This window comes from Leuciscus leuciscus (assembly GCF_965113295.1).
Source record: "Leuciscus leuciscus genome assembly, chromosome: 18".
Lineage (NCBI taxonomy): Eukaryota > Metazoa > Chordata > Actinopteri > Cypriniformes > Leuciscidae > Leuciscus > Leuciscus leuciscus.
In genome coordinates, this window is record NC_138742.1 from 23,491,847 (window position 1) to 23,514,972 (window position 23,126).

The 23,126-nt window shown below is 36.9% G+C and overlaps 1 protein-coding gene across 2 annotated transcripts in view; it reads left to right on the forward strand.

Moving 5' to 3' along the window:
• Positions 1-23,126, forward strand: part of cntn3a.1 (contactin 3a, tandem duplicate 1) — a 60,907-nt gene that overhangs the window by 14,542 nt on the left and 23,239 nt on the right. For both annotated transcript variants that reach the window (XM_082145048.1, XM_082145049.1), the window contains exons 3-9: positions 5,776-5,908; positions 8,369-8,544; positions 18,397-18,492; positions 19,612-19,815; positions 20,440-20,542; positions 21,088-21,272; positions 22,518-22,657. In XM_082145048.1, the coding sequence (XP_082001174.1) occupies positions 5,776-5,908; positions 8,369-8,544; positions 18,397-18,492; positions 19,612-19,815; positions 20,440-20,542; positions 21,088-21,272; positions 22,518-22,657 (1,037 nt within the window). The remainder of the gene's footprint in view (positions 1-5,775; positions 5,909-8,368; positions 8,545-18,396; positions 18,493-19,611; positions 19,816-20,439; positions 20,543-21,087; positions 21,273-22,517; positions 22,658-23,126) is intronic.

The following is a 23,126-nucleotide window of genomic DNA, read 5'->3' on the forward strand; positions in this document are numbered from 1 at the left end:
TTATTTGATTCAACATAGTATTTATTACACAAACTTTTAGGTTTCAATGGTCATGAGGGTGAATAAATGATGACACAATTTTTGTTTTTGGGTGAACTATACCTTTAATGTTTTTTTTTTATTAATATGGAAAAATAAAAATAAAAACATTAATGAAATGATACTCTAAATAAGAAACTAAAACTGCCAGTAGGTGGCGGTAAATGTCTAAATGAGTAAGTCATTGGGCCCTAACATACACCTGGTGCAATGGAGCGCCATGCGCAACGCAAGTGTTTTTTACTAGTTTCAGCCCGACGCAGTTATCATTTTCACGTACTGTGTCACGTTGTTTAAATAGCAAATGTATTTGCACCCATTTGTGCGCCCATGGGCGTGCTGGTCTGACAACGAGGTGTGTTCCTGCGCATTGTTGGCGCAATGCTATTTTGAGGCAAGTGAAATAGACTGCATTTTTTTGTTATTTATAGAGCGCTTAAGTAATGTGCGCCTATAGGCGTGTCCACAACGCGCGTACACTTTGTCCCGTAGATGGTCTGCTCGCGCGATTTAACCTTGCGCACGAGCAGATCCGTTTTCTTGCTAGTTAAGCGTTCAGTTTTTCCGCTTGCAAATTCCGCCTTGTAAATAGCGAATCCGCCATGGTGCAAGCGCAACTGGCTTTTAAAGGGAATGGGAGATGAGACTCTGATTGGTTGATCGCACGTTATGCCAAAAACACACCCATTACTCATTAAGAGAATAGTTAGTTTTTACCCGATTGTTTACATTTACATTTACATTTACATTTAGTCATTTAGCAGACGCCTTTCTCCAAAGCGACTTACAAATTAGGACAAAATTCAGCGAGTCATCATAAAGAGGCAAAAGCAACAACAACGCAAGAAGTGCTCAAAGTACGAAGTTCAGGTATTATTCAGAGTAGCATAAGCCTGATAAGTGATGTTACAAAGGGAAAGGAAAATTTTTTTTTTTATTTTTTTTTTTTTTTTTTATAAGGTTAAGTGCTCACGGAAGAGATTTGTTTTCAGCTGTCTTTTGAATGTTGTCAGGGATTCTGCATTCCGGATGAGGGTGGGGAGAGCGTTCCACCAGCATGGAACTGTGAATGAGAATGTTCTGGAAAGTGATTTTGTGGCTTTCTGTGATGGAACCACGAGACGTCGCTCGTTGACCGATCGTAGGTGTCTGGTAGGGATGTAGACTCGTAGGAGTGAGTGAAAGTAGGAGGGAGCTGAGCCTGTGATAGTTCTGTAAGCAAGCGTCAGTGCCTTGAACTTGATGCGAGCAGCGAGAGGTAGCCAGTGCAGAGAGATGAACAGAGGAGTGACGTGGGCCCTCTTGGGCTCGTTGAAGATAAGACGAGCTGCAGCATTCTGGATCATCTGTAGGGTTTTGGTTGCACATGCTGGAAGTCCAGCCAGAAGAGCATTGCAGTAGTCAAGCCTAGAGATGACCAGGGCCTGGACGATGAGTTGTGTTGCATGCTCAGTTAGGAAAGGCCTGATTTTCCTGATGTTGTGCAGTGCAAACCTGCATGATCGAGCTGTCTTTGAAATGTGATCTGTGAAGGTCAGCTGGTCATCAAACGTTACTCCAAGATTTCTGACCGATCTTGATGGGGTGATTAATGATGACTCTAGCTGGATGGTGAAGTCGTGCTGTAGAGATGGATTGGCAGGGAGGACGAGAAGCTCAGTCTTTGCCAGGTTGAGCTGCAGGTGATGTTCCTTCATCCATGTGGAGATGTCCGCCAGACAGCTTGAGACCAGTGCAGCTACTGTGGGATCATCTGGTTGAAAGGAGAGGAAGAGCTGCGTGTCATCAGCATAGCAGTGGTAGGAAAAACCGTGTGCCTGTATGATGTGTCCCAGTGATGTGGTGTAGATGGAGAAGAGGAGGGGACCAAGAACTGAACCCTGGGGAACCCCTGTGGTCAGCTGATGTGCTCTGGATACCTCACCTCTCCATGCGACCTTGAAGGACCTACCTGTGAGATAGGACTCAAACCAGTGGAGTGAAGTTCCTGTGATGCCCAGTGATGAGAGGGTGGACATAAGGATCTGATGATTCACCGTGTCGAAGGCAGCAGACAGATCCAGGAGAATGAGGACTGAAGATTTGGAAGCAGCTTTTGCGATCCGTAGGGCTTCTGTGACTGACAGTAATGCAGTCTCAGTTGAATGTCCTTTCTTGAAGCCAGATTGGTTGACATCCAGCTGGTTGTTTAGAGACAAGAAGGATGTTAGTTGGTTGAAGACAGCTCTTTCAAGTGTCTTCGCAATGAATGGTAGGAGAGAGATAGGTATGTAATTGTCTACAAATGATGTGTTTAGCGTTGGTTTTTTGAGCAGTGGAGTAACCCGAGCCTGCTTGAATGCTGTAGGGAAGGTGCCAGTATGGAGGGATGAGTTGATGATGTGTGTGAGTGATGGTAGAAGTGTGGGAGAGATGGCTTGTAGAAGGTGTGAGGGGATGGGGTCAAGCGGGCAGGTGGTAGGGTGACTGGAGAGGAGAAGTGTAGATACTTCTTCCTCGGTTAGCGAAGAAAAGGAGGACAGAGGGATATTGGCTGTGGAAGGGGTCGGTCTGGGTTCCTGTGTGTGTGTTCGGTTAAAACCCGGATTCATTCAGAAACGAAACCACGGTGTTGCTCGGAGAGGCACATTTGGACTATTCGGGACAAAACACATTGTGTGATTTTGCACTCGTTACTCTTGTGATATTGCTTAACAATATCATGATATAAAAATTTGACAAAAACTCATAAAGGGGCATTTTTGCCCTGATATCTTGAATGAATTTTAGGGTCATTCTAACTGCATTCTATAGGCTACATCACGCAGTGAATTGTTGCACTGCTTCATGTTCATCACCAATCAACTATATGAATGTCTGGGGCGGGGTTGGTACATTAAATAGCCTACGTTAATAATTTAACGTAATTATATTTTCCCCCATAACTGATTAATTAAATGAATGTTGACAGCCATAATTCTTATATCATTTTCTTAATAACAAGAAAATCTGTTAAAGTCCCCCTGTAGTCAATAATTGTATCCCTTAAAACTCATCTTTGATCACCAAAATGACATTTTTAAACGTTTTTTCTTGGAAACAAATTTCTTCATGTCTTAAAATAGCTTGAATGCAACCCTTTCCCTTATTTAGTATTCGTGGTTCTATGAATATGCAAATTAGCCCCACCTCCACTCATACCAGCTCAGAGATCCTCTCGTTGACGATCAAGCGTTGACGTGATTGGTTAAAAGGTAGTTTGTGACGTCAGAAACACCAGCGATTTCAAACCTTTAGATCACTGCAGTTTGAAAGAGAATATACTCAACAATGGTGTTGATGACTGATGAATTTGCACATGGTTTGACTAAAAAGCATATTAAAAAACATTACATAGACATATAAACAACATAAAAACTTTATTTTCACAACAGGGGGTCTTTAAGAAGAATTTTATTCTTAAGAATGTTTCATGAATCCAGCCCCAGGATGAGCAGTATTTGCTCATCATTAAGTCAAAATCGAAATTTAAACAAAATTCAGAATGTCCAGAAATAATTTAAACCACATCAGCCATGGCAAAACGTGTAAATGACACCTATATTGAATCCTTTTCATGAGAATGTGGTTGAGGTTATATTTGTGTAAGTTATGAATATTGCTGCACATGTATGTTAGTAGTTTGTTAGTAGTCTATGTAGTAAGTGCTGCAGATTTTGTAAAAATTTTGTTTAAAAAGATCTTGTTTAAGATTTTTGTTTTGTTTAGCTGCAGTTATTTGTAAAAGCATTAACAAGCTTCACATTTTCGTATAAAAATTATCTATAATAATCTAAATAATGTAAAAATATCATAAGAGAGGATGCAATGGGAAGAGGTCGGGCTGTTGGAAATATGACTCAACTAAACAGTGGAAAGCACTGTGGTAGCTAATGGGAAATCAGAGTAAATATTATGGTTGTGAAGTATCACTTTATCATTTGCTCTCACTCACGTCTTTTCATCTTCTCATGTTTCCGGTTGCATTTAAGAGTTAAAGCCCTTGTTGACGGTGAGATTGAAATTAGCCTTGGTGCAGTGTATTCCCCATTCAATAGATTTCAAACACCTCCACTGAGAGCTCTTCTGTGCTCTATTATCACCCAGAATCACAATAAACTCCACCTCTCCTGCATTAGTGAGATGCTAATTGAACACTAGGTAGACCAATTTAGCATTCCAGCGTGGAAAAAACTGTTAGTTCCGAATTTTCAGATGCATTAATTCAGTTTGCACCCCTCTGGAACTTGATATCTGCACATGGTAAATAAACAAACTGGTGTGTGCTTAACATGAAGTGATTTCTCAAGAGGATGGTTTCCTTTGAAATTATAGTCCCGTAAATGTAGGTTAAGAAAGTAGTTGGTGAGCTGTGAATGCATGTCCTCAGACTCTATTGAAGAAAGATTTTCAGAAGTTGTTACAGTACACTGGAACACATACAAGAAAAATTTGCGCTTGATTGCCAAAGACATTATTTAACCTTTATTTGGGCTTTTTTATAATTACATTATTAAATGTATCTGTATCAATCTATTGGAATGTTATGCCAATATGAAATTTGATTAACATCAATAAAAAACATCTTTACACTGCAAATATGGAACATCTGACATATATGACAAAAAAATAGAAGACTGTTGCTCTTGATATAATTATCATTAATGCCAATTAATAAAATACATAAAAAGTTTTGTGTTTAAGGAAACGGCAGGTCATATACTCCTGTATGCAAAGCAGGCTAAGAACCATTTATAAATGAGTTTATTGCTTTTTATTAGAAAATCAAGACTTCACATTGTTTATTTTAGTAGCATGAAAAAAAATAGCTGCTAATTTCTCTGAATAACATGTTTGAAAGGTCACAAAAGTCTAACGGCAGATACAGCAAGACAGCAAGACACAACGAATAGTTTTAGTGCAGATGTAATTTAAATACTCACAGTTTATCAAATTTTTTTAGACAAACCATGGAAACGTTTTGTGAAGTTTTGGACACAATGCAGTAGCATTTGACTCTATGTTGTGTTAATCGGCATAAAATGAGTTTTAGATTATGCAAATTGCATTCACTCTCGCATAAAAACTCTCCGTCCTGCTCATTGTTGGGTGGATGTCTCATCTTGCTGAAGGCCATTTGTGCTTAATAAGACAGGATAAGTGGTTTGCGCTAACCATCAACATGTAATTACGGAGAATAATAAACCACACAATTTCCAGACTTTTAAGTGTTTACACGATACACACAATTAAGCTACTTTCCTGCAAGTTAGCGGCTTTGGTATGAGGAAATCGCATTAGAAAGCTTAATGGCTCACCATGTGTTTCTTGAAAATGTAATAAGCTCTTGTTTTTTTCTGACATGAATTTTAAACGTAGGTGGTGGATGAGCAGTACAGTATGTAAGGAAATGTACTGCCTCAACAGTGTTTAAGCTCAAAGTTCTGTATTTCAACATTATGTTTTGCTCTTTTGGGTGTTTGCGATATTAGCATCTTGGACGTGCAGGGTTGCTAACATCCTGCCAACAATAATCTCAAGTGTTTTTAAGATATCTTTGATTTCGCCAAATTTATGCTGCCCTATTGAATGACAGCTAGGCTTTCGTCCAATGAACAGATGGATACCTTTCAGAACAGCTTTGCTCTAAAAAGCACACTAAGCTAAACTTAGCATTGACTAGCCGTGTAACTGTGATCTTTTACTCCTCACCTTTAGAAGGCAGCGGTCCTCTGAGGCCAGTATTCACCAAACAGCCGGGAAGTATTGTATTCCCTCTCCATCTTAATGAGCCCAGCCGGGAGGTCACCTTCAGCTGTGAAGCCCAGGGACATCCGTCCCCGTCCTACAGGTGAGATCCCAGCATGCTGATGAATTTTGGTATAAAAAAAGCAAAGACAAGCTTTATTTGATCATTTTTTGTCATTGTCAAAGACACGTAATACTTGATTAACCTGTTCAATCTAGACTTGCGTTCAAGTGTAGGGACCTTGGAAGTTTTCCTGAGCGCTTGAGCACATGTTGGATATTTCTAACATGAAGGGAACTCTTTTTCAGGCTGCCAAGGACACATTATTTTATCAAAGAGTGGAGCTCTCCATTCCTGCTATAGACCTTATTCAGAGCAGCGCCATGACAGGTGTGAAAGTGAGGCTGTGAGGGATAGACATGCCATTTTTCCAATGGCATCCACTGTAAAAAGCTGTATAAAGCTCCTAGATTACTTACAGTTTTCCACAGCTTATATTGTCGGGAGTTTTTTGTCAGCTCAAATTTCTTGGAAAGATATTTTCCCAGTGTTTCATGAGCAGAACAATCCAAAAACACATTAAATAACAGTACAGCCCATTGAAAAGATGCATGTCTGTCCCTGGAAAATTCAGGAATAATGTACATTTTAAAATACTGTGTATATATACATACATATATACGACCTACATTATTTTCTTATGAAATCGCTAGCATATTCAAGTTCAGTTATTTTCAAAAAAACATTTCAAACTGAAATCCACCACTTTAAGGCCCTGACATTAAAAAATAATAATTAAAGTGTTCAAATGCTAGACACTTTGAAACAGTCTGTCCTTGATTTTTGCGCTTCTGTTCAGCTGATAAATTATAAATTTTTATATTTGTTCAGCACTCGGATGAAGCTGAAAAGAGTGGAATGTTTCTAACTGCACTATTTGGGCATTCACCCTCTCCTCAGGAGTCTGGAAAACATTCTCAATGTATTCAGAATATAAAATGTCTAGAGCAAATAGTCCCTGAAGGAATTCCATTCAGCTGAACCAATTTATTTCTTTATTTTTTCTCTTAAAGTGCATCATTGAATTTGAGTGACAGGCAGAGCGAACAGTGAGCTGTTCATGCAAATATATCTTCCAAGTCCCATGCATTAACTTAAGCACGGTACAGATTTCTATCAGTATGGAAAGATCGTAGACGTGGCCTTTAGTGTGTGGGGGCGAATCGTGACCTCATGGTTTCTTCAGTTTTTTGTGTGTTGTATTGATTTCCTTTGTACATAAACTCAGACAGGTAATTGACATGGATCATGGCTTTGTCCACATTACATCCAGATGGCCACTATAGTGCCCTTCTCTGTTTTCTCCTGTTCGTCAATTGAAATGGCCGTTATTTGCTGTGGTATACACACTGCAGACTCATTTGTTTTCATTTGTATGTTACATTGACAGAGAGGTCTGGTTTTTTTCAGTGATTACGATTTACTAATGAGGAAATTCAGTGATTACGTTACTTGACTGTATTGATTAATTGTGTGATGACGTAAAGATGAGGCTTTTGTTGCAGTGGATCTGAACTCATGTGCGTCTCTTGGGTTTTGTGGTTTCTGATGTCTTAGGTGTGACTGGACTGGGCCATCGATCTGTTGTAAAAGTCATGTCTTTCTACTTAACAGCCTTTGCTGTTGTTTTTGTTTTTGTCACTTTGTGTCCATGAATGCTGAGCACTTCTTTTTCTTTCTTTTTTTTTTTTTTTAGATCAAAATGTATTTAATTTTCTTTCCTTTTTTGTTCATGTTTGATTCATGTTGATAATGAAAATATATGAATAAATGCTAAAAGTATGAAAGGATTATTATTTAAAGTTCTTTCATTCTTTCTGTAAAATGATAAAATCATACAAATCAGGGTTTCAAACTATGCGTTTTAATATTGAGGTTTCAAAACTTGCAAACATCTTGAATAAACTTAAAATAACATGACTAAAAAATTTAAACGGCTCATATATCTAGTTTGACTTGAAAGGTCAGTGTTATTTTTTATAAAAATTTTGGATTAGCTTTTATGTTCTTATTTTCAATCTTCAGTTTAAGTTTAGTTTAAGTTTTAGTAATTATGTCATGTGATGTCATTTTTATTACTTTTTGTTTTTATATTTCTGTTGACCTTTATTTTATTTTATTTTAATTTCAGTTTTAGTAATTTGAGCACTTCTTAAACTTAAATTTGTTTTATTTCAGTAGTCCTCAAGCAAATAGTTCTAGTTTTCATTTAATATTTTAGTTTAGTTCAGCTTTATTTCAATTAACAATAATTGTATTAGTTTTAGCTAACAATAAAAACACTGCTTGAGGTGGACAGTCGATATTACCTTTCACTCAGCATTTTTAAAAGGTTCAGGTTCTATTTTGTATTCTGTTTGTGTACCATAGTACCATATATATTATGAATATCAAACAAACATATCTCACTATGTTTTACTTCGAATAAGGAGGAAAATATTTTCAAGTATCTACTCCAAACTCTCCATTTACTCTCTACTAACTTCCCCCTGTGTTTTATAGGTGGAAATTGAACGACAGCTTCATTTCCCCTCAACCTGGCTCTCGATACAGCATCTCAGGAGGAAACCTTCGAATCAGCCAGCTCAATAAGGAAGAGGATGCTGGTATTTACCAGTGTCTGGCCTCCAACTCTTTCGGGACCATTCTCAGCAGAGAAGCTAGTCTTCACATTGCTTGTGAGTCACTTTTTTAAGTAATTTCTCTTCCTAAAAACCTAAAAAAACTCCATCAATGATGCTTGGTTAGCCTTTTCCACATCATTTGAGGTGGTTTTAGTGGATTTGCGAACTGTAGACACATTTTACCTTAAAGCAGGTAAAGCATGGGCTCTGAATGTAGTTGGAGTTAATATAGCAAGCAGCACTGCGGAAAGCAGATGATCCATATCGTATAAAAATGGCTTGTTAATGATGACTTAAATTAACCATGAACTGAGGGTTTGCATTTCTAGAATTACAAAGCACTTTCTCTGCAGCTTATGGTAAAAATGTTCCTTGATCTTCTGAGATAAAGTAACCATTTATGAATGCTAAACATATTGTTCTAACTTTCTAAACAGTTTCTAAACATTTTGTGAACAGATCAATCAAACCACATTCAGAGGTAGTAAAAAATATATGTAACCGCATTGGAGTTTGTATAAACGTTAATCCACCCTGATGCATCCTGGGCAAGCAAAAATACAACCTACTCACTTGTTGCTCTAAAACAAGAGTTTTTGCACTAAAACAAAATACTTTGTGGAACTTCTCCAATTTGCCCGACATCAACATGCAGTGACATACTGTAGATCATATGAAGCATGCACAAGTACAAAATACAGTATGTAGGATCTTGACTAAAATAATGAGCATTTTGATCACAATGTCACGTTTGCATTGAGAATGAATTGTTAAATCATTTATGGAACCAGTAGTCTGTGTCACAGAAGATACTGTACATCTGAGACATATCTGACACCTGCATGAAGATGCCGAACGCTGTGAGTGTGTGTTAGAATTCAGGAATGGTGAGAGAACATTGTGCTTGGTACGTTTTTCGTCTTTAAACCAAATTTGGGTCTTAAGTCGATAACATTTAAATCCTGTCTGGCTAGCACACTTCCTATAATGTTTACACGTTAGGTCAGTAGGCGGAGAGTAGGCGGTCTTTTGTGGCTGTTTATTGTACTGGAATTTTATAGCATTCAGGTTGTCTGGAGTCATTATGATCCACATAATAGGCTGATGAGATCTTGATGAGAACTGATGTTGCATGACTCTCGTTGACTTGTTTTCTCTGTGTGATGTCTGCTGGATATCTGGTGGCAAGGTGAACTTGGTGCTTCTCTCTTTTTGATGGCTACAGCTGGCTCATCTGTAGCAATGATGCCCTGTGATGGATGTGAGACTGAGTTCAGGAACTTGTTCCCTGCTGTCAAACCCAGTGTGATCTTTAAAACGGCTCTGGTTTCTGTTATATTATATGCGGAGTGAAGGTGGAACGCATGCAGGTCCTCAAGCTTTATGTGTTATCAATGTTTTCTCTCAATTGCCTGGACCCCTAACCTGCTGTGTCTTCCAAATTGATCGCTCTCTTATTGTCCAGTGCCTGTAAAGCATCAGGGGAGGCTGAAATGAGACCTTCCTCTGCGTCTCACTCTTAGGATAACATAATGGTGTAAATGTGAGAGATTGAGTTTCTGAGTTATATTGAAGACAAAAAGTAGTTAAGCACATCTGAACACAATACAAATATCCTGATAAATTTATGGTAAATAATCAGCAGCTGTTGTTGCCAGAATTGCATACATTTTTTTGGTGACAATGTTTCAGGGTTTTAAAGGATGGGCCATTGCACTTTTAAAAACAGTTTGCATAAATGTTTTTGAGTTATGAAAACTTCTGTTGATGTTACATTAAACCATCAAACTACATTGACTTAAAGGGACTTAATTTTCTAGGGACACACATTTTTAAAGTTGATTACTCTAAAGAAATAAGTTGCTCCACCTACTTGAGTTGTTGTCCTGGTCTGGAACCAATTCATCTTACCTATTTGAGTTAAATACACTGCTATTATAGCACATCCTAAATGTAACTTGTTTAACCCTCTGGAGTCTGAGCGTTTTTTTGGGCCCTGGGGGTGTTCTGACATGCTCTGACATTTGTGCTTTTTTCAGTTGCTTATAAACATATTAATGGCAAAGGTGTAAATTCACTCTATATAGCACAAACAGGACTACAATAATATGTGAGCCACATGTATGTACATGTTTTCATTTTTGAGAGAATAATGTTTATGCGTGGTTATCGAAAAAACTAAAAATTTCAGTTTTTGAAATAAGGCCACAAAACACATACTAAATATGTGGCAATAAGACTTTTGACTAATGGATGTCGTCGCCTATAGTTTTTTCTTCAAAATTATGTGAAAATAGTCTTGCTTTATCGTTCACATAAAACCATACATTGATTTAAATTGATGTAAAACAGGTTTTGCTTGGAAAGCCAATATGCGAGGGGGCGTGAACGAGGAGTGGTTTACACCTTAGAATACACCCACTCTGCATAATTAGCCATTCACTCAGGTGTGACACTGACTGAGCCACAATGCAAGGACAAAAGATATATTTAGAAGAAGACTTATATTGACCATTTAAGATTTTGCTTACATCTATCTTGTAAATATGTTTTGCTATTTTATTAAAACGGTTACAATTACAACAATAATTACAATTTCAACAATATTTCAAGTGTACTCTTTCTTTGTAAAGAAAATGATTATAGGCCTACATTTTATCTATGTATTCATTAGTTTGAATATAACCAACATTGGCACAGCTAACATCTTAGTTGATGACTTTATTTTTGACAAAAATAGTATTTTATATATAGAAATTGCTAAACAAAAGCTTATTTGATGTGGCAGTATATTCTACAGTAAAAACTGTACCCAAATCTAGTCAACAAAATGTTGTCTTTCATATTTCGTCTGACTGTAACGTTGTTTTCATGAAATATTAGGGCATATTGTTAATTTGCAGTTTAATACGTTGCTTATACAAATAGCCTACATTTTATTTCAACATTCAGTCGATGTTTACTTATCTCAGTATAGCAATGCAGTTTGCTAAAACATCATCATTCATTCACACACGCGATTTAAATTTAAACTGTCTTTGCCAGCTGTGGTGAACAGCGCGCATCTCTGCCGTTTATTCATTCATAAACAGAAACCCACGTGAAGAAATTCACGTGAGAAGGAAAAAACTTACAGTATTCCTCAGCTCGCTCCTCGATATACCCGCACTTCTGAGGGACATTTTCCATTAGTATTATTCCTCACAGCGCTGCAAGACGGTGTAAACAATGATCTAAATAAACTTGTGTGTTTTCTCGAGCTGATGGGGGCGTTCACAGGATTGCCTCAGCCATTTGCGTTTGAATAGCGCGCGCTCTCCGTGGGCGTGGCCGATTATAACGTAATGAGATGAGATGAGCTCGACTGGAATCGCTCTCTTTTAATACAGATTTCACAAGATGAGAATATTAGCTTTTTATATAAAGTACTTCATTTAAAAGAAGAGAATTCAAGCTTCATGCCTGTGTGTCTGTATGTCTGTACAGTTATTGTTAATTTTCGGACGCGTTTCAGAATGGACTACACTGGCAGAGAGAAGGCAGAACTCGCTTCGTGTTTATTTTTCTTTATTTGGCAAAAAGCACAACACTTTGTTTTTATTGTGAGTATACACAAAAATAATACACATTTAACAGAATCGATTGATGTATGAAACTCCTATGGAAAATCAAAGTCAACAGAGTATTTATGAGTTTCTTTTACACTAATAAAAAAAAAGCGAGCTGGTATCGCCGGCGATACCGTAGACCTCAGGGGGTTAACATGTGAACAAGTAAGATATTACTTGCCACTGGCATTTGCCCAGTCCTTGCTTGTAGAGTCAATGTATTGTTTACCTTCATCTACAGTACTCTTTAGCACAATGGTAACCACAAAATCTTCAACATTACAGAAAACTCTTTTAAATGTCAAACATAAGAGCATTAAACATTAACAGGTATTTACCTTCACTAAAAACAAATAAAATAACACTTAATTTCAACATTTATTCTCCTTATCCAGTCCTATGAAAAGCATGCTGATAATTGGAAATCAACTGCCCAATTTCCAAAGTTATCAAGACAAATTCATTAAGTTACTACAAATGAATTTTTTTACAAATTTGAGTTTAAATTACACACAATATTAAGTTTTTAACTTGAAACCATGGATTTATTTAAGTTGTGGTAAAAGGTTCCCTGGATTACTTTTTAGAGCCCCTGCCCTGCCCCTTTAATCGCTAATAGTAAAGTGCCCTTTTGGTGTAATTGCGGTGCCCTCCGGAACACGATTTCAACCGACGGGGACCGCTGGGGCAGGGGTCTATGCACGCCACTGAATGGCAATGTACAGTAAAGTCAGTGTACAAAATTCTAGACCCAGAACTACTTCCATTTCATCCACAATAGTAATGAATCTCATTTTAGTACAACAGAAAACACCTTTCATGAACAAAATACACCCAGCATGTCACAAAAGGATTTCATCCATGAAACGCTCAGTATTTGAATGAGATATATAATGTATTTTGTTTAAAAAAAGAACAAACAAAATACACATTCTGTTTATAATTCCATCATTCCACAAAATTGATCAACTTACACTTATTAGTAGTAGTAGTAGTAGCAGATACCTTGCCAAAGAGTGACGTTGCAGTTTGGGCTGTTGCCAGAACGGCATTGTACCATCTTCAAAAAGGAAAAAAGAAAGACTATACTGGGCAAGTGGGAAGTATGTGTGCAGGGCATTTAGGGTTCTCAATCTCCTCCCACCATCGATTCAGCCATGTTATCTCCCTCTACCTGCTCCTCCTGGTCCCTGTCCATCATCAGCTCCACCTTCAAAGACACCCCTCCACAGCTGGATTATAAATGAGTTCCTGTTGTCCTGCTCTGGGGTGCATTTCCCAAAGCCAACTATGGTTGCAAGTTCTGTTATTACCAATAGAGTTCAATGGAAACTGCGATCATAGTTGGCCAATTATGCTTTTGGGAAAAGCACCCTTGTTTAGTTCTGGTTTCCTTAGTTACTGATTATCTCCTCGTTTGTTTCTGTGGTTTCATATAATTTTCACCTGTCGGTCATTATGTTTGTCTTGTACACCCCCTGTTATGTTCATCCCTTTTCAGTTCAGTTTAGCGGTTTGCGATTTCTCCTACGTTTCCCTGTTTGTTCCTGAGTGTTATGAAGTTTAAATAAATACTATTCTGAGTTCCTATTCCATCTCGTCATGCATGCTGCAGACCACACCGTTACAGTGTGTGTCTATATTTATGACACTATATACACAAATTTCAAAATGTGTAAAATTGTGAGGTACATTTGCCTATGCCTATGCTCCAAATATCCATGCTAGCCATACTAGCCATTAATGCTAGCTTGATTAGTTATTTTAAGCACTCTGTCACTTGGTGCAGCGTAGCCGTTTATTCTTTCTTCGCTTAATCATGTTGATCTTTTGTGCTTTTCTGCTTCATTTGGTTTGACATCTGTATCTAATCTGTATGGTTGCTAGCAAGCTATAAAATGCTTCACAAGCCGATGATTCCCTAGTGAATGTGCTTAATAATATGAGGCACACATTAATAATATGTGTGTATCTGCATATTTTATTATGGTACACTAGTAGTCAATTTATATATATGTATATATAATTCATAATATTTCTCTCACAACCTGAGAATGGTTTGAGGAAAAACTCAAGGCAGAAGAGGAAGATTTTATGTTACTGTAGATGCTTTTGTGGACCATTTTTAAATAATTTTGAGTTTATGGTGGAAAGGAAAGGCTATTGTGGTTGAGCCTGGATGACTGTTTCTACATTAGCCTAAAACAGCTCTGAATGTTAAAGGTAGATGTTTACTTGAAGAATAGAACTTTTTGGACTGATGAATTTAACACTAAAGCATTACAGTGTTAAATCAATAAAGCTACATTGCATTTCCACAGCTACCCTAGAGAAAATCTCCTGTGTGGTCCACTATAGTTCATGGACTCAGCCCTATATATTTTTGGTGTCTGGAGACAGCAGAGGACAATATAAGAAGGACTAAAGCTTCTTCTTGGTGCAGATATAAATTCTGGTTGTTTCAAAGTATTTTTTGCAAGCCTAACCTTCAGTATGGCTCCAAGAACAAAGCTACATTTAATTTGGAAATGGTGTCAATTTGTGTGACATTTTGCCAACATACACTCAGAAATTGCTAGCATTTCATCTCATAGTATATTAAATCCCAGTCTTATTGAAAGTACATCACCTTTCAGTTCAGTTAAATGTTTCACCTGGATTCTTAAAGACAACTCTGAGTCATTGCAGTTGAATGTTTTTGAGTTCATGTTAAATCGTGTTCTCTACTTTTGAAACTAATTTAGTCAAAGTCTATTTACAGTAAAGCTTTGGATTTTTTCAACAAGAGTAGTGCAGGGTACTATTGAATGAGATGCCTGAATAATAATCAAAAGAAATACTTCTGCTGCTGCTTATTCATTCTGCCCAAGGCAGTGCTGGTTTAATCTGCAGATTATGGCTCTTATAAATGACTTTGAATGTATAAACCAAAAAATGGCCTCCAGTGGCCAAAAACTGTTACCAAATGTACTTATTTCATTGCAGTATAAGTTGAATTTGTTTTACTTTGAAGTTACAACTTCTCATCTCACATACACATTTTTTAGGTGATTTCAAAAAATCACTTTCCTATCCCAATAACTGCAACAGAAATACCCCATCAGCAGCATTGGCCTGTGTACCATTGGTTTTAATTATTTCCAGAAGCATGCAAAGATAATGTTTAGATTTCATTACACTTAAATATGTTATTTAATTAGTGCTATGTAGGGATGGGACGATTACCGGTTTCACTATAAACCACGATAAAATTTACTGACGGTTAGTAATATCGTTTAAAATTTAATTATCATTAAAACCGTGTTTGATTATCGCGATTTTTAGATCCTGTCCAGTCAGCAACAGTCTGACGCAGGCTCAGCGCGCAATGTTGTTGTTTTTTTATTCAAGAAGGAATAGCGGAAGGCAGTGACAGCGCTCGGAGATTTTTCAGCCTTTTAAGAGAATCAATTCTGAGGTGTGGTCATATTTTGGCTTTAACAAAAGTCCTGAGGCAAACTTAATCGAGGATGGAAAACAATCGTTCAGACAAGATGATCACAACAATATTATCAAACTCTGTAAACAATAAATCAACTCTGCTTTAATTTTCAATACAATTAAAAATGGAGACGCAAGACGGCAAGTTATTTGAATGAAACGAGAGAGCGCGTTGACTTTTATAGATGTTTTCTCTCAGTTATAAGCACACTCTTCACATACATGTCGAAGAACGAATGTTAAAAGGGAAAAGAAAACACTCTAAAACACGCTACAAATCAAAGTGGAAGTAAACACATTATAATAAAACAACGGTCAGCAGTAGAACGGTCATCTTCTTCCTCTTAGCGCGAGCAATCTCACTCTCACTGTGCGTGCGCGCTCACATAAAAACAGCATGCATACAATAACGTATGCCATAGAAGAAGTTATCTTAAAGGCACATCAACATTCATGTCATGAACACTACTTGAACACTACGTCAATAGTTAGAAGTTATCTACTAGGTGGCCGTTAAAATGGATGTGCGCGGTGTTATAATGCGTTGCTATTGACGACCGTCATTATAAGGAAGGAAATGGCACAGAATAGAATCTTGCTTTAAAAAGAGCATAGAGCTGCTTGTTTTATTTGTTGTTTGTTGATTTTCAAATATAAAACTTGTTGAAATGCCTTCAGTGTGATCATCATCTCTTTTTGAACACTTTCATCTCGTTTTAACAAAACCGTGATAATATTGATAATCGCGATAATTTTGGTCACTATAATCGTGATATTAAATTTTCATACCGTCCCATCCCTAGTGCTATGTTTTTGTTGAAGGAATATAATGGTACATTTAACCTCTTTGTTTTCTCAAATTCCTTATTATCGTATTATTATAGAGATGCTAGAAAAAGCACTTTCCTTCACCCTTTCTTTTTACAGATCACAAATTCATTACTTCCAATACAATACTGTATTCAATCTCTGCAGCTTCACAAGGGCTTACGGTGTTTACTTTGCCGAAAGCAATGAATAGAACACAACGTATAGTTGATAACCGAGAAGCCAATTAGAGGCAGTGGAGTGTGTCTTTCTCTTGATGAATGCTCTATATGTACAGTATCCGAAGGAGTGGAATGATTTTATTGCATATGTATAGCAGCGAGCTGTCGGTTTATTTATTCTGGCCTCATAGAAATGTCTTGTAAGGACTCTGTAATGAGATATTATGTGAACTGAAAAATTTGTTGACTGAACATTCTGGAAGAAAACTTTTCTCGATGTGGGTAGTTCAGTGGAACTTGCGTGTGAGGCACAAAAAAGTTCCCTCTCTTACCAGAGACATGCTTTAAAGCCTGATCAAACCCCTACTTTGCGGATGGTGTCGAAATAGTTTGTGTCGCGGAGGCGTGGGGGGGGGGGGGGGGGGGGGGTTGTTGTGTTTTGAGTGGATGTGTGGTTCATGCATATTCTGTTTGAATTTGCCGTTCTCTAGACACAACCCCCTCACTGAATTCAGTGCAGGTGATGCAAACACAACCTCCATCAACTTCAATTATCTGTTTGTTCCATTCACAGAAAAAAAAAAGCTTATGATATTCACAAATGAAAGTATGCCGTTTATTATTTTATTTGTTGGTTTATTATTCATTCTTTTTTATGCTCGTTGGTTTAAAAAGCAATCAAGGAGAAAAGTATAGTTACAGTTTAATAATTTATGCAAAAATGAAACATTCTCTGATCATTCGCACTCATCCTAAACCTATACGATGCTCTTTATTCTGTTCAACACAAAAGGATCATTTAGGGACAGTGTTCACGCTGCTCTTTATCAAACAATGAGAGTTGATGATGTTGACCATGGACTCAAACAAAAAAAGCTGAATAAAGCAAAGACAGTAAAGCATCATAAAAGTAGTCCATGTGACTTATATTCCAAGTTTTGACACTATATTCCAAATCTTCCAAAGCCACATAATAGTTTTTTCATGAAGAACAGACTGAAAATCTAATCTTTAGGCTCTCAGATTTCATTTGTGCAATTTGCTCGTTCAAGTTTTGTGCATCTTGATCAGTTTTGAGACACGCAAGTACTGGTGACATCATTGGCATTTAAATGTAGATTTAAGAGCTGCTAGACTAAATTATCAGTATTTAGCTTCAGTTGTGTAAGCTACAGTACATATATGGACTTTTTTTTTATCATGTTTGAAGATTGACAGCTCCTGATCATCTTTCACATTCTCTGTGGGGGAAAAGAGCAGCAGACATTCTACTTAACATCTCCGTTTGTGTTCCTTAAAAGAAAGAAAGTCTATAACATTATGAGGGAAAGTAAATTATTTGGGGGAACTATTTTTGTGGAAAGTAGATTCCAAACTTAATGATTTCGTATTTGTTTAAAATAATATACAATGTTAAATACTGTAAATATAATTGTTATTAAAGTAAAGACTACTCAGGCTATCAAACAAGTCATTCACTGTAAAAAGTGTTCAGTTCACTTTCTTAAAAAAAAATTGTAAACCCCTTGCCTTAAAATTACATACATAATTACAAGTACATTAAGTAAACTTAATGCTTAATTGAAAAAAATAAGTTGTGTGAACTTGACAATTCCACATCACTTAATTTTTTCGATTAAGCATGAAGTTTATTTACATAATAGTTTTAAGGCAACGGGTTTCCACATTTTCTTTTAAGTTTAAGTCAACTGATCACTTTTTACAGTGTTGTTTTAATGAAGTTAGGTTTATAATTTGACTAAATTGTTATATATTACCATTATTGCTTATTTCCGTCTTTTCTGTCTGATCTGTGTTTTTTCTAATAGATCTGGACGAGTTTAAAACCCAGAGGAGAAGTCCAGTGAGTGTCAGAGAGGGGCAAGGTGTGGTTCTTCTCTGTGGGCCGCCAGCACATATGGGAGGTGAGGCGATTTAATGCTTAATAATATTCTCATCCTGCACTTTGGATTATGGTTTACAATATGTTGTACCTCGCGTGAGTGTTCAAAGGTCACACATTTAGAGTTAAACATGCAGATATTACCTGTTATTTCCCTATGAGAAAAAGTCTTTAAGCTGTCAAATGTATAGTAATGTTTTGGTCTATCTTCGGATACTCACTTCTTATCAAAAAGCTTGTCTCAGATGAAAAGTAGTTAGCACAGCTGTGCTGCATTACTGTTGCATTTGCCTGTCCCCTGCTGTCTTGATTACTGTGTTTAGTGTTGGGCTGAACACTTCAGAACGTATTGCTTTAATGGAGCCAGACCTTTTAAAACTGACAGAAGGCGGAAATCACCTTTTTTTATGTGGATCCATTAGGGGGTAAAAAGGACATAACCTGAGTTATTTTGGGCAAAGCTTAGACACTTTTGTAATGATAGACTCAAGATGGACGGACACCTTTATCCAGGCTGTGTGAATTACACGAGAAAGGGACGACAATTATATGTGATTTGTATATTATTAGTTAACATTAGTTCATGCATTAACTAACAATGGGCAACATATTTGTTACAGTTAATGTTGGGTATAAAAATACAACTGTTAGCTCAGGTCCATTCAATAATATTAACAGATTTTGATCTCAGTAGTAAATGTTGAAATTACCATCAAATAAGATTGATATATGCTTTAGAAAATGTTGTCATTGTTAGTTCCTGTTAACTAATGTAGTTATCCAATGTTAACAAATGAAACCTGAAAGTCTTACCAAATTAGGTTCTGTACACGTGAGCTCAGGCAATAATCAGATATGCTCTTCAAGATATCACTCTCAAGTCTGATTCATTTTAGTAAATTGATTTGCATGAATGGTTAATTTCAACGATTCCATTTGATTCATTGAGTTATTGCTCACTATTGTTGCCAAATGTTCAAGCACTGCGTTTTACAAGTTATGTTATAAGCCAAGATCAGGATTGTGTGACTACTCGCATCACAGGGTTTCTGAAATGGATTAATATTAAATTCTCTAAACATTTTTGAAAGCAAGCAATGTGGTGCGGTACAGCTAGTTTCACCTCTTGTCTTTCCTACAGAGTTGACCTTTTCTTGGATCTTCAACGAATATCCCTCATTTGTGAAGCAGGACACGCGGCGCTTTGTGTCACAGAAAACAGGCAACCTGTACATTGCTAAAGTTGAGCCGTCAGATGTGGGAAACTACACTTGTGTCGTGACTAACACTGTGACCCAGAGCAGAGTGCAGGGACCTCCCACGCCACTTATACTCCGCAGTGATGGTGATGGTCTTACTACATGTATTCAGCTCATACAAAATGACTCATTTGTGGTTTTAACCTTTAAATGCATGAATGTTTTACCAATCATTATTACATATTCGGGCCTTTAGCAACCCGGATCTATATCTACCACGAATGGATCTCTGCCTGTTGAGAAAATTAACTCTCCTGAAATTAGAGTAACAATTAATACAGAAGAATAAAACAAAGCATATTTTGTTACCTTTTGGAGCTTGAAAGGGTTCAGTTTGAGCAGATGTTTTATACCATCATCATTGTCCTCATCAGAGCTCATTTCCCAGTACATTCAGCATCTGGCTCATGTTCACGATCTCAAACATATTCTATAAAACTATAATTTTCAACATCTTCAAGATCAATATTTTGATCGCTGACAGCTTCTTCACCAGACCCACCATCAAGTGACACTAATATTTGACTGCGTTCAGTTCTTGCTCTGCAGTAAATCACTGAGCCATTTCAAGTTTTGCTGATGATACTTCCTATTCTTTTGTTTTCTGCCTGCAGTAACTATGAGTGAAACGTCACTTCATCATTGTGAATCAGACATTGCCACCTTGTGGAATAAAGGTGAATTGAATGATCACTCTTTTTCTGTTTCAGGCATTATGGGAGAATATGAGCCAAAAATTGAGGTCCAATTTCCTGAAGTCTTGGCTGTTGCCAAGGGGTTGACGGTAAAACTGGAGTGCTTCGCCTTGGGAAAGTAAATATTACAGTTGATACTCTATAAAATAGCCTACTTACATAATATCATATGCAAAGAGCAGCTCATTGACATCAACACTGTTCATATTATTATAGTAAATATTATTTACATAAAAACTTACCTCATTAAACTCATGAAACTGAAGTTGCGATAGTCTTTTCTTCCCTATTTTGATTTATATTCCGTGAAACGGCTTCTCGAACTAGAAAAAATGTAGGGTGCGACTTGATTTTGTCTATTGGGATTGGTTGGATGGTTGTGGTTTGCTATTGGTGGATCTCATGTGAGTGACAGTTTGTCCCGCACTCACGCCAGTAAACACATCATCAGAGAAGAGAAGAGATGAGCTGCAAGAGAGAGTGAAAGTTATTTTGATTAAAGATTACAAGGGCACACACAGTACAAGGGTACAATTAAACAATTAAAAAATAATAATGATGAAATCATTTATAATAAATACTGCAATATTCCATAAAAAATAAGAACTGTCCATTTTGATTTCATGGTGATTTTAATTAATACACTTTACCTTTGGCTTTCAGTCCAGTGCCTGCTATCAGCTGGAGAAGACCAGACGGAGTTCCTTTTCCCAGAAAGGTAGACGTTAGCAAATCCAGTGGAGTGCTGGAGATCCCTTATTTCCAACAGGAAGACGCAGGGCCATATGAATGCATGGCTGAGAACTCCAGAGGCAAAAACACAGTCAAGGGGCGGCTCTCCTTCTATGGTAGGGCAGAATTATTTCAGGGATGAAATAAATGTAATTGTTCCTTTTGAAGGAAAAATTCAGCCATATTTGAAAAGCATCCAAACCTGTATGACTTTTTTTCTTACATGGAACACAAAAGAAGATATTTAGCAGAAGGTTCAAGCCGTTGTAATTTAAGTATAATTGATATACTATTGTAGTTTATTTAGTTTGAGTTATTTTAGTAAATTTCAAATTTTTTAGAGAGTGGTGATCACCGCTGGTTACTACTTTCATTGCATAGAACAGAGCATGGACACACTTTCCATAATCAGACAAACACACAATCGATGTGCACCATTAAGGTTTTATGAATGCTTATATATTTGAATATATCACTGATCAATGTTGTGTGGTTTAATGTATTACCCCATGATGTTTTATAACCAGGATGTCATATTTTCACGAGAATCCCTGTACGTTGTAATTATTTGTCATTGCAATTATTTGGCAGGTAAAAATCCATAATCTCCCATAGACTGTGCTCTCCATATATCACTGGTGTTGGTGTTATGGAATAATCAATATGGGTCACTGTTGTTTATAACATAATGGTCGAAATCAAAATTATGAGCTCCAGTAGGGACTGATACCTATAAAGCATGCTACTTTGTCCATGCTTGCACTTTGCTGTGATTTATTCACCTTTCTCTCTCATCTTGTTCAGTAATGAGAAAAGTTAAGCCTTTGCAAGTCACACTGACCTTCACCATAACCAAAAGAATCTAATTTTAATATGTTTTCAAGCCATTAAAAAAAAAAATCGTCCTAGCTTTAAGTATTCAAGGTTAAAACTGTAACATTGACACTCCTTTCTAGCACCTATTTTGTTATTTCTGTTGTTATGTGTGTGTGTTTGGAGAGGGTGTGTGTTGTTCATCAAAGCAATATGAATATCAATGCATTATACAAAAGACGGGCCAAAGATCCATAAAACTTGACCCACATTTAATGAGTGCTGTGTGCTGTAATCTCTTCAGCTCAATGAATGTGGTACTAAATTTCCTTGTAAATGATTCATAAAGTAGTATCCTTTTTTCCTCATTGTAATGCCATGTTGATTGATTAATAACTGGATTTGTTCATTAATTGGCTCATAAACTGCTTGGTTGGTTTACTATTGGCTAATCAATATCCAACTCTAAGTGTGTCTGGGATTCAGGGAGGCACTTTGTGAGATGTTGATATTTCGCTGTGTGTTGTGTGTTTATTGATGGATCTCAGCACCCCCTCATCTGGTGGAGAAGCCTCAGGATGTGCAGAAAGCCATTGATGAATCTCTGCTGTGGGAGTGTAAGGCGAGCGCCAAGCCCAAACCCGCATACAGGTGGCTGAAGAACGGAGAGGCGATCGAGTCGTTTGAGGTGAGTGATGCACCTTTAGTGCACCTGAAAGACCAAGTTAGCAGATTCAGGAAGTTAGGAAGGATATCCCAATATAATTGAAATCTAAATCTCAACATAAATGAACATTACACACTATGAAGTCTTTCCGTTTTATTGTCTTGCTCCAAAAAAAAAAAAAAAAACACACAAAAATGTTAATTTCAAAATGTTTACTCTTTAATCTACCCAGTTTACAAAAATATGTTCATTTAAAAAAAAAAAAAAAAAAACATTTAGGGTAAAAGGAACGATGTAAAAATAGTGTTAAAATAAGTTTAAATATGCTAAACAAAGTTAAAATAAAGTTCAAATATGTTCAAAACATTTGTTCACCTTAGCACAAAAAACGTTAGCACAAAATGCTAACGTTTTTGTGCCAACGTGAACAAAGGTTTTATTAACAAAAATGGAAGAACATTTGTTCATAACTTTAAAAGAAGTTTAAGAG